Source organism: Carlito syrichta, unplaced genomic scaffold, assembly GCF_000164805.1.
Source record: "Carlito syrichta isolate Samal-C Ts95f unplaced genomic scaffold, Tarsius_syrichta-2.0.1 Scaffold118186, whole genome shotgun sequence".
In the NCBI taxonomy this organism is placed as follows: domain Eukaryota; kingdom Metazoa; phylum Chordata; class Mammalia; order Primates; family Tarsiidae; genus Carlito; species Carlito syrichta.
Window position 1 is genome coordinate 123,351 of NW_007062282.1, and position 14,268 is coordinate 137,618.

Consider the following 14,268-nt stretch of genomic DNA (forward strand, 5'->3'; position numbering starts at 1 on the left):
GTAGAGATGAGGTCTCGCTGCCCAGGCGGGTCTCGAACCCACGGGCTCAGGCAATCCACTCACCTCAGCCTCCCAAAGGCGTGGGATTACAGAGGCTGAGTCACCGAGCCGGGCTTACTGTGTCTTAATTAAGTGTCATTTGTTTTGTTTTGAGTAGGAGTTTCATTCTGTCACCCAGGCTGGAGCACAGTAGCATGATCATGGCTCACTGCAGCTCGACATCCTGGGCTCAGGCGATCCTCCCTCCTCAGCCTCCCAAGTAGGTGGGACTACAGGTGCTCACCACTGCACCTAGCCAGGTGTCTTTATTTTAACTTTTTATTTTTTTTGAGTTGGAGTTTCACTCTGTCACCCAGGCCAGAGGGCAGTGGCATGCTCACAGCCACCGCAGCCTCGACCTGCTGGATTCAGGCGATCCTTTCGCCTCGGCCTTCCAAGTAGCAGGAACTACAAGCATGTACCACCACACTTGGCTAATTTTTTAATTTACTGTAGAGATGAGGTCTCACCAAGTTGCCAATGTTGGTCTCGAACCCCTAGGCTCAGGCAATCCTCTTGCCTCTGCCTCCCAAAGTGCTGGGATTAGACGTGAACCACCGCGCCTGGCCTAGGTGTCTTTAAATAAATAGAAACACACATAAACCAAATTATGTATTGATCTGTTGGTGAAAAATGTTATAACTAGAGGCTTGCAGGAACCGAACCCTATATTTCCTGTGGGAGCAATGGTTCAGTATTCAAACTGATTTTGCTAGTAGGAACAGAGAGAATCAACCGAGATTGTAAGTGGCCTTCTGTGGCTCCAGAGAACAATCTGTCACTGGATGTTCTGAGATTGTTAGAAATTAAACTAATCTTAGTATCTTTGTCCAAACACGTCCTTAATAAGAAATTCTGGTCTATCCTAATGCAACTCTCCACATACCTATTATGGCATGTGCTTCTAGGTCCTGTAACCACGATTTGCCTCTCTGGTCTATTAATATAAACCATTGTTTAATTTATAATAATCATTACAACCAACTTCATACAAACTTTAAAAAAAATTTTTTTTAAAGATGTAGGGTACAGTTTAGAGCTAGGTATGCAAATGTTCATTATGCAAGTACCCTTGTGGATGAGGTGTGCTCCCGCCCCCCCACGGCAGTTTCCCACTACTACCAATCTCTTTCTTTTTGTACTGATAATTACTCAAGGTCCACTTATGAGTGAGAACGTGTGGTACTCCGTTCTTTGTTTCTGTGATAGAGCACTCAGTATTATAGCCTCTAAGCCCATCCGAGTTGCTGCGACGTTCATAATTTTGTCCTTCCTTTTGGCTGCAAATATTCCATCATATCATACAAATTTTTTCTGCTCAAAATAGTGACATAAAACTTAGAAAAAAAAAAATAACATCCCAGCATATAGCAAAGTACAGCTGGGATAAGAATACTATCATACACTGCTAGGCTTCACCTCACAAATCCAACATACGCATGCTCAGAGGTGTTTCTCCCATGTTACAAATGACTGACTTGTAAGTATCCTAAATGTATACTGGTATACCGGAATAAATTTGTGTTGTATTTACTGAGTTAAGCATCATCAGTTTTGGTTCTTTTTTTTTTTTTTTTTGAGTTGGAGTCTCACTCTGTTGCCCAGGCTGGAGTGCAGTAGCACACTCACGGCCATTCCAGCATCGACCTGCTGGGTTCCAGGGATCCTTCTGCCATCAGTTTTTAAAAATGTTTACATCCTGGCTGGTTGTCTTAATTGACCTAGATAAACTCTTCTATATGAATCTAGACTATTAAAGTCTCAATGTGAAAACTGCTAACGTAAGTCGGGCATGGTGGCTCACGCCTATAATCCCAGATCTCTGGGAAGCTGGTGGCGAAAGGACTGCCAGAGCCCAGGGGTTCAAGACTAGCCTGGGCAACTTGGTGAGACCTTGTCTCTGCAATAAATCAAAAAGTTAGCCAGGTGTGGTGGCTTATGCCCATAGTTCCAGCTCTAGCTACTTGGAAGGCTGAGGCGGAAGGATCGCCTGAGCCCAGGAGGTCAAGGCTGTGGCTGTGAGCGTGCCACTGCACCCTAGCCTGGGCAACAGAGTGAGACTCTAACTCAAAAAAAAAAAAAAGCTAACACCACTCACTCTTAATCTTTTATTGCAATAAGAATCACTCTTAGTTACAGTGAGGAAAAAATGAGGTCATAAGAGCTCTTTGTCAAGCATTTAAATGTAAAAATGAAACACGTTACCAAACTATCAGACTCCCAAGTATAGCATACTGTCTTGTGACTTTGTTTTTTGAGTGGAGTCTCACTGTCGCCCAGGCTGGAGTACAGTGGCCTGGTCATGGCTTGCTGCAGCCTTGACATCCTGGGCTCAAGCAATCCTTTTGTCTCAGCCTCCTGAGTAGTTAGGACCCCAAGCATCTACCACCACGTCCGGCTAATTTTCTGTAGAGATGAGGTCTTGCTATGTTGTCTAGGTTGGTCTAGAACTCCTGGGCTCCAGTGATCCTCCCTCCTCGGCCTCCCAAAGTGCTGGGATTACAGGCATGTGGCTTTAAAACAGAATACTTCCAAGATTCGGAAGGAGGTAAATCCTACAAGGCCATTTAAAAATTTGGTTAAAGATAGCAAATGTTCCTGCCTTTAAGGTTACAGTTTGGAAGCTGGAATCCAGCCCGACTAGTTTTTTTGCACAATCTCCAACAGCAAAGTAGATCAGAATTTGGCAAACATCAAATTTAAGCTGCAATTCTGCTTGTTTTCTGGCAGAAAAAGATTCCACAAGTATTGCCTCAGAAGAGGTAGATGGTCCCACTGCACCACAAAGTGTCACTGGATCAGGTACAGGCTCTAAATTTTTGAATTTTAAAATCTATTTTGATATTCAAAGTCTAATACATGCAATTTTAAGTAGTTATAGAGAAGACTTCTCTTGTGTATCACTCAAAATGTTTCCTTATACCTGAACTAGTAGAGAGTAAGGTAGAGAAAGAAGGAAAATGTCTATACCCATAGCCCACTAAAAGAAATTAAGGAAACAATGAGACTCTTCAAATCCATAAATATTCAGTGAAGATCACTTATTGATGAAAAGCAGTTAAATTATTCCCACTACTATTGAGGAGTGTTCTGCCCTATTGTTTTTAGAATATAGTTTAAATATGGATGCATAAAATTTTTTTTGACCTTCATATTGAAATTACTATAAGGCTGGGCGCAGTGGCTTTGGGAGACAGAGGCAAGAGAATTTCCTGAGTCCAGAGGTTTGAGAGCAGCCTGGGCAACTTGGTGAGACCCTGTCTCTACAATAAAACAAAAAATTAGCCAGGTGTGGTGGCACACGCCTATAGTTCCAGCTACTTGGAAGGCTGAGGCGGAAGAATCACCTGAACCCAGCAGGTCGAGGCTGCAGTGGCCGGGAGCATGCCACTGCACTCCAGCCTGGGCGACAGAGTGAGACTCCAACTCAAAAAAAAAAAAAAGAGAAAGTATTGTGTAATTCTTGGTGCTTTAGGCCAATCTCGGTGTTTTAAGTGAATGATATTCAAGTATAAGATTTATCTATGATTGAATAATTATAAATTATGTTGGCTTATAGGTAATCATATTCCTTTAGAGGATGCTAAGAGTCATTTACAGATTATAACAGTGAGCAACACAGAGGCTGGAAAACTGGTGTGATAATGGGGTCAAAGCACCGATACAAATTTGGTCTGATGAAAACATTAAGCGAATGCTTGAAGGGGCCACAAGAAACAAAGAAATATTTGAGGAAATTGCCAGAAGACTAATGCAGTTTGGAATAGACAGAGACTGGAAACAATGTCGTACCAAACATAAAAATTTAAAATATAAATACAGAGCTTCACATAAGCAATACAGCAACCCTCAAAGAAAAATGAGGTTTTATGAAGAAGTTGACTGCATCCTAAGAAGACCAACTCTCAGAACTGTCAAAAGAAAACATGGTAACCTTGGAATTGACTTTAACAAAAAAATTCTATACTTTCCTCTATGCATTTTAACTTAGCAAGAAAAAGACTCTTTAAAATCCAGATGATGTACCCCCAAAATTAAAAAAAATTAAATCCTAACACTATTGTATTTTCAAATGACCCTAAAGCTTATTAAAAATACATATCTAATTTAAGTCAAGGGTTTCAACTTTTTTCTAAAGTTTGTACCAAAACATCTCTAATTCAATTCAAATTTATCTGTCCAATTGCTTAAATGTTCTACATTTAGTATACTTGAATGTTTAAACACTAATGTACATCAAATGATGCCATAATAATTATTTTCCTTTGTTCTTGTTTATTTGTTTGAGAATTATTTGAAGGTCATACCAAAAGTCAAGGAAATTTGAGCTTCAAGAGAAAAGCACGTGAAGATGGTAAGAGCCCGGAAATGTCAAGTTCCATATTGTGAAAAAACTTGTTGCTTTTTCCTGAAAACAGAGTATTTATTCCTGTCCTTGATAATTAAACTAAACAGATGGTTTATGAACTGTGGGCATAGAGAATACTGATAAATAATTTCTTTCATGGCACATTAAGCATGAAATTAACACTGAAAAACATATGGAAACTTTTCCAGGGTTAGACAGCTATTCAGTTATTAAAGTGGACTTTATAGTGATTGTTACCAGATGTAAAAAGATAAAAACCAGACAAACCAATAAGCCCTGAATTGTGGTTTTCTCCAAAGGTAGTCAAGAGTATAACATTTGAGTAAGTCTGAAAATAAGCCCAGCTCGGAAGCCAACCTCACACTGTGGACTGTAATTCCCAACTGACCCACCAGTTATCGGAAACATTAATATCATACAATACAGCACAGAGAAGGAAAACAAAGCATAGAAGAAAATGCACAGACTGAGAAAAAGAAAACCCAAGTGCTAGCCTCTCTGGCTTAAATGACTCAACACAGAGCAAATCACCACACCTCTGGATCTCTAAAACCATCCAGTTTCAGCGTTTTACAGATTTCTAATTTATGGAGTTGTTTTGAGCAAACACAAATAATTGAAGAGCCTAACAAAACTTTAGAGTGAACACACTCATGGGAGCCACCATGATATAAACACTACTAGCACCCTAAAAGCCTCCCTGTCAGTAACCATCCTCCAGCCCCCATGAAACTTAACACTATTCTCTCACCTCTATCACCATAGATTAGTTTGTGATCCAGAGTACAGTACAGCATGTATTTGTTTTTGATATGGACTTTTAAATGTCAAGCTTCCTTCATTCAACATTGCTTATGAGATACACCGAGATATTACTTGTAACAGGAATTTGCTTTTTGTTTTTGCTGTAGAATAGTCCACTGTAAAATTATCCATCCCTCTTTTTTTTTTTTTTTGAGTTGGGGTCTCACTTTGTTGCCCAGGCTGGAGTGCAGTAGCATACTCATGGCCACCACAGCCCCGACCTGCTGGGTTTGGGCAATCCTTCCACCTCAGCCTTCCAAGTAGCTGGGACTACTGACACATGCCACCACACCCAACTAGTTTTTTAAAAAATTTTTTGTATAGACGATGTCTTGCCATGTTGCCCAGGCTGGTCTTGAACCCTGGGCTCAGGCGATCCTCTCACCTCTGCCTCCCAAACTGCTAGGATTACAGGAGAGAGCCACCGTGCCCAGCTTGATATGGACTTTTTGATGTCAAGCTTCCTTCAATCAACATTGCTTATGAGATTCACCCATGATTTTACTTTTAATAGGTTTTTTTTGTTTTGTTTTGTTTTTGCTGTGGAATAGTTCACCGTAAAAGTATCCATCCCTCTTCTTTTTGAAATCCATACCGCTTTTAGACATTTCTGTTGTTTCCAGATTGGGACTATCATGAATAATTGCATGTCTCTCAATGGATACAGGATGCATTGCCATTGAATATACACTTGAAAGTGGGAGGGCCATAGGGCATGCATCCTATGTACTGGTACTGTTCTAAGCACTTTACACATATTACATTTAGTCCCTACCACAACCCCATGAGGTAGGAGTTATCATTAGACCCAATTTACAGATGAGGAAACTGAGGTATAGAAAAGTCTGTGCAATGTGGCCCACACCTGTAATTCCATCACTTTGGGAGACTGAGGAAGGAAATAGCTGGATCCCAGGAGTTCAAGACCAGCCTGGGCAACAGAATGAGCCCTCATCTCTACAAAAAATTTAAAAATTAGGGCATTGTGGCAAGGACCTATAGTCCTAGCTACTCAGGAGGCTGAGGCGGGAAGAGCACCTGAGCCCAGGGTGTTGAGGCTGCAGTGAGCCACGATTGTGCTACGACTACACTGAAAGACAGGTCTATGCTTTTGAATCAACATGTCTTTCTGGAGTGTAGGATCCACATCAGCCCTGTGTGGTAGTGTTCCCACTGTCCTTCCAACTGTGCCTTGTATGTACATAGCAGGAACTCAACAAATACAGGGTCTGACAATTAAGTTTGCAAACTTGCCATAGTGCACTTACACTGGCAGTACTGTTCAAACAACTCAGGAAGGTTTCCTAACCTTGGTATATCAGTGTCTCACAGCTGTGTTTGCGTTGATGTGTGGTGGTGTCTTGCTGAGTGGCATTCATTATTGTATGTTTTGGTGTGCTGTCACGAGAGTGTCAGAGCTTGAATTAGAGCAATGAACAAACATTAAATTTCTTGTTAAGCTTAGCAAGAGTGGAAGTAAATCAGGGACATGTTAGTCCAAGTTTATGGGGATAATGCCATGAAGAAAATGGCAGTGTGCAAATGGATTACACGTTTTTCTGAGGGGAGAGAAAGCATCACTGATGAAGAGAGGTCAGGGAGGCTAGTAATAGGCAGAACTGACAAAAACATTGCAAATAGTTATTGAATTGTGCGTCAAAATTGTCAGCTGACTGTGAGGAGCACAGCAGACTGAATAAACATCAATAGAGGAACAGAAAAATCTTAGCTGAAAATCTTGGCACAAGAAAGATGTGTGCAAAAATGGTCCCAAAGAAGCTCCTGCATCACAATGCACCAGCTCCCACAGCACTATCTGAGGGAGTTTTTAGCCAGCAATCAAATAGTTGTCTCAGAATACCTCCCTATTCACCTGACCTGGCACTCAATGACTTTTTTTCTTTACTCAAGGATAAAGGAAACATTGAAAGGAAGATATTTAGGTGACAAAGGTAATATATGATGACAGCTCTGAGGGCCACTCCAGAAAAAGAGTTCCCAAATTGCTTTGACAGGTGGACTAGGCGCTGGAGTGGGGGCATAGTTTACCAAGGGGAGTACTTCAAAGGTGACTATAGTGATATTTCAGCAATGAGGCATGTAGCACTTTTCCTAGGATGAGTTCACGAACTTAATTGTCAGACCCCATATATTCTGAATCAAGTCTTAGAGAATAGCAAGAATTTCCCCTCCCTTATAACCTTTTTCTATCTCAAGTGAAGTAGAAATTTTATTTCTCCCTGTTCAGACACAAACACAAGACAGGGTCGGGCTGGGTGGCTCAGCCTGTAATCCCACGCTTTGAGGTGAGTGGATTGCCCAAGCCCGCGGGTTCGAGACCCTCCTGGGAAACTTGGCAAGGCCTCATCTCTACAATAAATCAAAAAATTAGCCGGGTGTGGTAGCTCACGCCTGTAGTTCCAGCTACCTGGAAGGCTGAGGCGGAAGGATCACCGGAGCCCAGCAGGTCGAGGCTGTGGTGGCCGAGAGTGGCCACTGCACTCCAGTCTGGGTGACAGAGTGAGACTCCAACTCAAAAACCTAAAGCAACAACAACAAAAAAACAAATGCAAGACAGTTGATTTTTCTACCTTTGTTCTCTTTAATGCCCTCTAATAGATATGCTGTTGACAAGGGAAATTGCTAAGGGCTAACCACACAAAAAGTATTATTCCAACCCCATTGAATTTGAGCATTGGACCTTAAGATAAGTCTGGCCCACTAGATAAGACAACAGACTCAGAAGTTAGGAGACACGCCCAAGATTAAACTGGTGTTAGGCTGGATGTTGTGGCTCACGCCTATAATCCCAGCACTTTAGGAGGCTGAGGCAGAAGGACTGCTTGAGCCTAGGAATTCAAGACCAGCCTGGGCAACACAGCCTTGTCGTTATTTAAAAAATGAGCTGGGCGTGGTGGCATGTGCTACTTGGAAAGCTGAGTCAGAAGGATCACCTGTCCCAGAATGTCGAGGCTGGCATAAGCTGTAATCTTGCCACTGCACTTTAGGGTGGGTGACACAGTGAGACCCTGACTGAAAAAAACCCCAAACTCCTCAAAAACAAAACTGGAGCTACTGGAAAGACTATGATTAGATTCAGCTTGTATGTTAAGAAGCTCTTCCCAGTATTGACCAGAGTGACAAAGCGGTGGTACTTTGAGACTTTGGGGGCACAGGTAAATTCTGCTTCAGACTAATACAAAATGCAAAGTTCTAAAAAAAAAAAAAAAAAACTGTGGTAGCTCACATCTGTAATACCTACACTTTGGGAGTCTGAAGTGGGAAGACAGCTTGAACCTAGGAGTTTGAGAACAGCTTGGGCAACACAGTGAGACCCTAAATTAAAAAAAAAAAAAAAAGAAGAAGCCATAAATGGAAGAATTGAGAACAGTTATGATTTTAAATCAAGAATCATTTCATTATAAAATAGTAAGAAGTCCTTCAAAATCAAAGGAAGGAACAATTTGCAAGTAGTCTTAAAATAAGTCACTTCTTCAAACCAAAAATCACTTGACTTAGGTATAGGGTATAGACACCATAGCAGGTTGTATCTGTTAAATAAAAAATAAAGATATAGGGTATAGATTAAGGGGGCATAAAGGCAACACACTATAGGAATGTTACATGTTTGGTCAGTTTCACTAAACCATGAAAGTCAAAATAAAGCAAGTTCTCTGACAACCTACTCCTGTGTTCTTCACAACACAAAATGAAGATATCTGGGAACAAACGCCATAACCATTTGACTGAGTGCGTCTCTTTCCCAGAAGTACTTTTCTAGTGATTGTGTTAATATACTCTGTTTGCAGAACCAGTGTCTGTATCTCTTAAGAAAACTGCTCCTGAGATCATTACAAATCAGTTTCCTCAAAGCATAATAACAGAACCAAAAGACGCTACAGAATGTGTCTGCAGACAGGAGACCCAACTCCATCAGGTAAATCTTATACATTTTTAGAAGAGATATGCAAATGTTTATCCATTGTGAGCTTCAGTTTCTAACCCTTCCCCAAAGGGAAGGATGTCTGAACGAACCAAGGGAAGGCTAACTAGCTGATTCATGGGTAAATGTATATTTTACTAATTCCTGTTATGGAATCTTCAAATATGGCCAGACCATTCTAGTCTCCAAAACATGTGACTATGGATTAACGATAACAGTATTAGGCGAGAGGATTGCCTGAGCCCATAGGTTTGAGACCAGTCTGGGCTGCTTGGTGAGATTTTGTCTCCACAATAAATAAAAAGATATTAGTTGGGTGTGGTGGCACACACCTGTGGTAGCAGGTACTTGGAAGGCTGAGGCAGAAGGAAAGAAAGAAGGGAAAGACAGACAGAAAGAGAAAGAAAGACGAGAGAGAGAGAGAGAGAGAGAGAGAGAGAGAGAGAGAGAGAGAGAGAGAGAGAGAGAGAGAGAGAGAGAAAATATGTAGGCTGGGTATGGTAATGCACATCTGTAATCCCAGCACTTTGGGAGGTAGAGGTGAGAGGACTGACTGCCTGAGCCCAGGGGTTTGAGACCAGCCTGGACAACTTGGTGAGACCTCGTCTCTAAAATTAGCCGAGCATAGTGGCGCACGCTTGTGGTTCCAGCTACTTGGAAAGCTGAGGTGGAAGGATCGCCTGAACCCAGTAGGTCAAGGTTGTGGTGGCTGTGAGCGTGTCACTGTACTCCAGGCATGTCACTGTACTCCAGCCTGGTGACAGTGAGACTCTAACTTAAAAAAAAGAAAAGAAAAAAGAAAATCTGAGAGAAGGTGTCTGTTCAGAACTCTGCAAACTACTCAACTGATGTTTTCAGGACCAAAACAGCATTTGGAAATGCTATGAATCTGGCATGAATACACCAGCATGCACAGGTTACAGGTAAGAGAACTGCTAGTTATGCTGGACACAGCTAGAACTACTAGTTATACATGTTCATGCCTGTAATCCCAGAATTTCAAAAGGCTGAGGCAGGTTGATTACTTGAGCCCAGGAGTTCCAGACCAACCTGAAAAAAAATCAAGAAATTAGCTGGGTGTGGTGGCGCACACCTGTAGTCCCAGTTATTCAGGAGGCTGAGGTGGAAGGACTACCTAAGACCATGAAGTCAAGGCCATGGTAAGCAGTGAAAAAAGCAAAGTGTACTCCACTTTGAGACAGAGTGAGACCCTCAATACACATACACAAAAAGAACTACTAGTTAGTTTTAGTTTGACATTTAAAAATTCTCCTACAAAAAGAAGAAAAATAAAATTCCCCTACAGAAAGCAGAGTTATGGAATGAATCTGCAAATAGCCAGAATAACTACTAAAAAGTAGTACTTTGGATGAACTCATCTGAATTAAGTATCCAGTGCATGACTGTTTAGTCCCTGATACTGTATTTGTTTTCATATGAAACAAATATTACAACTTTCAGGTATTTTGTTAATCCTGGGACTGAATTTTTTAAATTGGATTATGCCCAAGATAAAAAAAATGGATCCAAGCTGGGTGTGGTGGCTCACGCCTATAATCCCAGCACTTTGGGAGGCGAGGCGACAGGATCATTTGAGCCTAGGAGTTTGAGACCAGCCTGTGAACATAGCAAGACCTTGTCTCTACAAATAAAATAAAATAAAGTAATAGTAATAATCAATAAATGACCCAGGTGAAGTGGCATGTGCCTGTAGTCCCAGTTACTTGGGAGGCTCAGACGGAAGGCTCACCTGAGCCCAGGAGATCGAGGCTGCAGTGAGCGGTAATTGTGCCACTGCATTCCAGCCTGGGCAACAGAGTAGGACCCTGACTCAAAAAAAAAAAAAAAAAAAAAAAAAAAAAATCCAAATACAAAGCAAAAGTGATAGAAATCTCATCTTCTAGATTCCATGCTTTAAGAAGATAATAAAATAAATTCCTTTACCAAAAGGGGGGGAGGCCTACTCAAACATTTTTGCTGCTGTTTTTCTTTCTTTTTTTTTTGAGTTGGAGTCTTACTCTGTCACCCAAGATGGAGTGCAGTGACACTCACAGCCACCCCAGTCTCGACCCACTGGGCTCAGGTGATCCCTCCGCTTCAGTCTTCCAATAGCTGGAACTACAGGTGCACGCCACCACTCCCAGCTAATTTTTTTATTTACTGTAGAAACAAGGTCTCACCAGTTTGCCCAGACTGGTCTGGATCCCGTGGGCTCAGGCAATCCTCACCTCAGCCTCCCAAAGTGCTGGGATTACAGACGTGAGCCACTGCGCCCGGCCTGCTGTTGTTTTAAAACTAACCAGTGAGTGAATGGGGTGACAAAGTCGAAAGAGAACCTTCTGCAACAGACCAGCACTCGTCAGGGTACAGTGTCCATAATGAACTCTACTGTCTATCCAGGCTTCCAGTTTCAACATTGCTTGATTCAATGCCACATAAGAACATTCATTCTGAGGTGTTCTTTGGCTCTTACCCATCGAATTAGAGCAGCAGATAATTATTATATTTTCTAGACTTAAGGAGGTATCACCGATTGAGGCAGCATCAATTCTCTCAAAGGAAAACTTTAGTTCAGCACTTTTTTTTTTGAGTTGGAGTCTCACTCTGTTGGCCAGGTTGGTGAGTGCAGTGGCACGCTCAGAGTCAGCCCATCCTCGACCTGCTGGGCTCTGGCAATCCTTCCGTCTCAGCCTTCCAAGTAGGTGGAACTATAGGCACACGCTACCACACACGGCTTATTTTTTGATTATTGTAGAGATGAGGTCTCACCAAGTTGCCCAGACTGTTCTCCAACCCCCCTGAGCTCTGGCAGTCCTCCCGCCTCAGCCTCCCAAAGTGCTGGGATTATAGGCTTGTGCCACTGCGCCCGGGTCTTATCAGCATTTTGAAATGAATAGGGTTATGGGCAAGAACCAGCTCTTGTGGTGCACCTTAATGATTCCATGATAACAAGAAAACCTTACATCGCTTCCCAATAATACGTTTGTTCCCCAGAAGCTACTGAGTTTTCTCACCATTGTTGAAAATAAATGGAAACATTACAAGGTCAATGTTCAACACCACAGTCTCCTAACAAAGACTTTTTAGTTAAATGAGCAGCCTACTAGAATCCCTTCAATACTAATTCTACTACCACATAATCACATCTTTATTGCCTTTATCTTGCAATACCTAATCTGCAAATTCTTTCACAGAAAAGTAACTGCAAAAAACAGGGACATGTAATTAGGAATCAAGCTGTATTCACGTAAAAAAAATATCAAGTAGTTTCTTAAACTGAGTCCTAGAATTCTAATTATTGCCAATATCTGAGAGAGAAAAAAAAAAAATCAGTGCCTTTTTCTTTAGGCACCTGTTTAAAGGGGAGGAGGAGTGCGGATGAAAGAACTTTCTGAGTAATTCTGGCTAAAAAGTAAATATAGTTAAGAAAAATTCATGGTTAGGTCCTATATTTCCCAGACTACCAGGCAACTTTAAAGAACTCTAGAATCCCCCTACCCCAATAACAGAATATCCAAAAGAATTTCACCTAAGAATGTTACCAACCAATGTTGCTCAGATCTTCCACATAATCAAACTTTAATTTCTCCCTAGATTACATTTAATCCTCTCAATAAACAAAACAAGAAATCTATTTTGGCCAACCCACAATTATCCAAGATTGGAGCTATTCAACTTAAAAATATTCTTGTTGATTCATCCCAGATGTTGAGCTCTTTGGTAGAGTACACAAAATGTGAAACCAAAATTCAAGTACTGTATCTGGGACGCTGAAAACAGCAAAAAGACTACTTCTAATTTAAGTTGGGTTGAGGAAAAGTTCATTATTTGGAATGCATTTATACATGTTGCATCCTTATCGCTGATACAGTTATTGCCAAGTTCCTTAACTGTTCCAGTTTTGTCTATGGAAACTTTGTCATACTTTCAGTGAGAATATGAAACCTAGGTTTGGATTGCTTATTCTAGTGAAATAATTTGTATCATCTTCTAGTTAGTTCAGGTGGTAAGAAGAGGGAAGATCATGGAAGCAGTTATTTTTTAACTCAAAGGGATCTCCCAATGTTTCAAAATCAATGTGTACCTTGATTTGACACGACTCCCCTCTGCTTTTGAAGAAGGGAGTTAGTTAATTTTTGGCATCTTACCACCAACGTTTTCATTCATTATATAAAACGTTTTACCAACGAATCTTTCAGGGGCACTATTCTCTATGGAATATAAATATAAATTTTCACTTCGTTTATACGAGATCTACCAGCAGTAGGTCCTCCTGAAAACCAACTGGTACTGTTTCCCTGGGTCTAAAGTCTCGGATCCCCAAGTCCCTACAGCTAAAAGTACTTTCCAGCCCACAATCTGCTCAACAGCTCTGCTCTTGCAAACAAAAGCTCGTGGTGGTTGGAGGCCCCGCGCGAAAACCTTAAGGTGCTCTAGGACCTGGACCAGCCGCCACCCCACACAAGCCTATCTCGAGAGCAGCTCCAGGCTCAGGGAGGTGAGGACAGGCAGGCGGTCGGGAGGGAGCCCTGACCTGGCTAGAACAAGCAAGTCGGAGCCTTACAAACTGGCTAGACTCCCGAGGGGTGCACAGACCCGGGGGGGAGGGGGAGAGCCCTTCAAGGGCAGGGGAGGCTGGGCCCGACAGGCTCAAGTCCACGGACACAAGGCGCCCCTCGGGCACGCCCTGGCAGCCGGGTCGATGCCACAGGCAGGTACCGTCCCAGGTGAGAGAGGTCTGTCCTCCCAGCCCTCAGGCGCCCACGAGACCGCCAGCTCCGACGGCGGGAAGCGGCTGGGGGACGCACACACGCCGCCACCCCCACCGCGCACCCCGCTGCTCACCGGTGCTGCAGCCCCACGAGTCCCAGGGTGATCACATGCGGCACATCGAGCTGCGTGGGCCACTCTCCCGAGGCGATGCATCCGAACACGCCACATTCCTCTCGGATCCCCAACTCCTCCAGCTCCATGTCGCCGCCGAAAGCACGTGGAGGGACCCGCCGCCGCGGCCGAGGTCCAAGCACCAACCAGCTGCCAGCTCGGCCCGGACGCCCGAGAAGCTCGCGACAGCCGCTTCCTCCCCGGCGGCCGGACCCTAGCTACTGCGGCG

At 42.7% G+C, this 14,268-nt stretch overlaps 1 protein-coding gene across 2 annotated transcripts in view; it reads right to left on the bottom strand.

The window, feature by feature from the left end:
- PPAT (phosphoribosyl pyrophosphate amidotransferase) overlaps positions 1 to 14,268 on the bottom strand; it is a 56,672-nt gene extending 42,404 nt beyond the window's left edge. For both annotated transcript variants that reach the window (XM_021707487.1, XM_008047926.2), the window contains exon 1: positions 14,001 to 14,268. In XM_021707487.1, the coding sequence (XP_021563162.1) occupies positions 14,001 to 14,128 (128 nt within the window). In that variant the 5' untranslated portion in view covers positions 14,129 to 14,268. The remainder of the gene's footprint in view (positions 1 to 14,000) is intronic.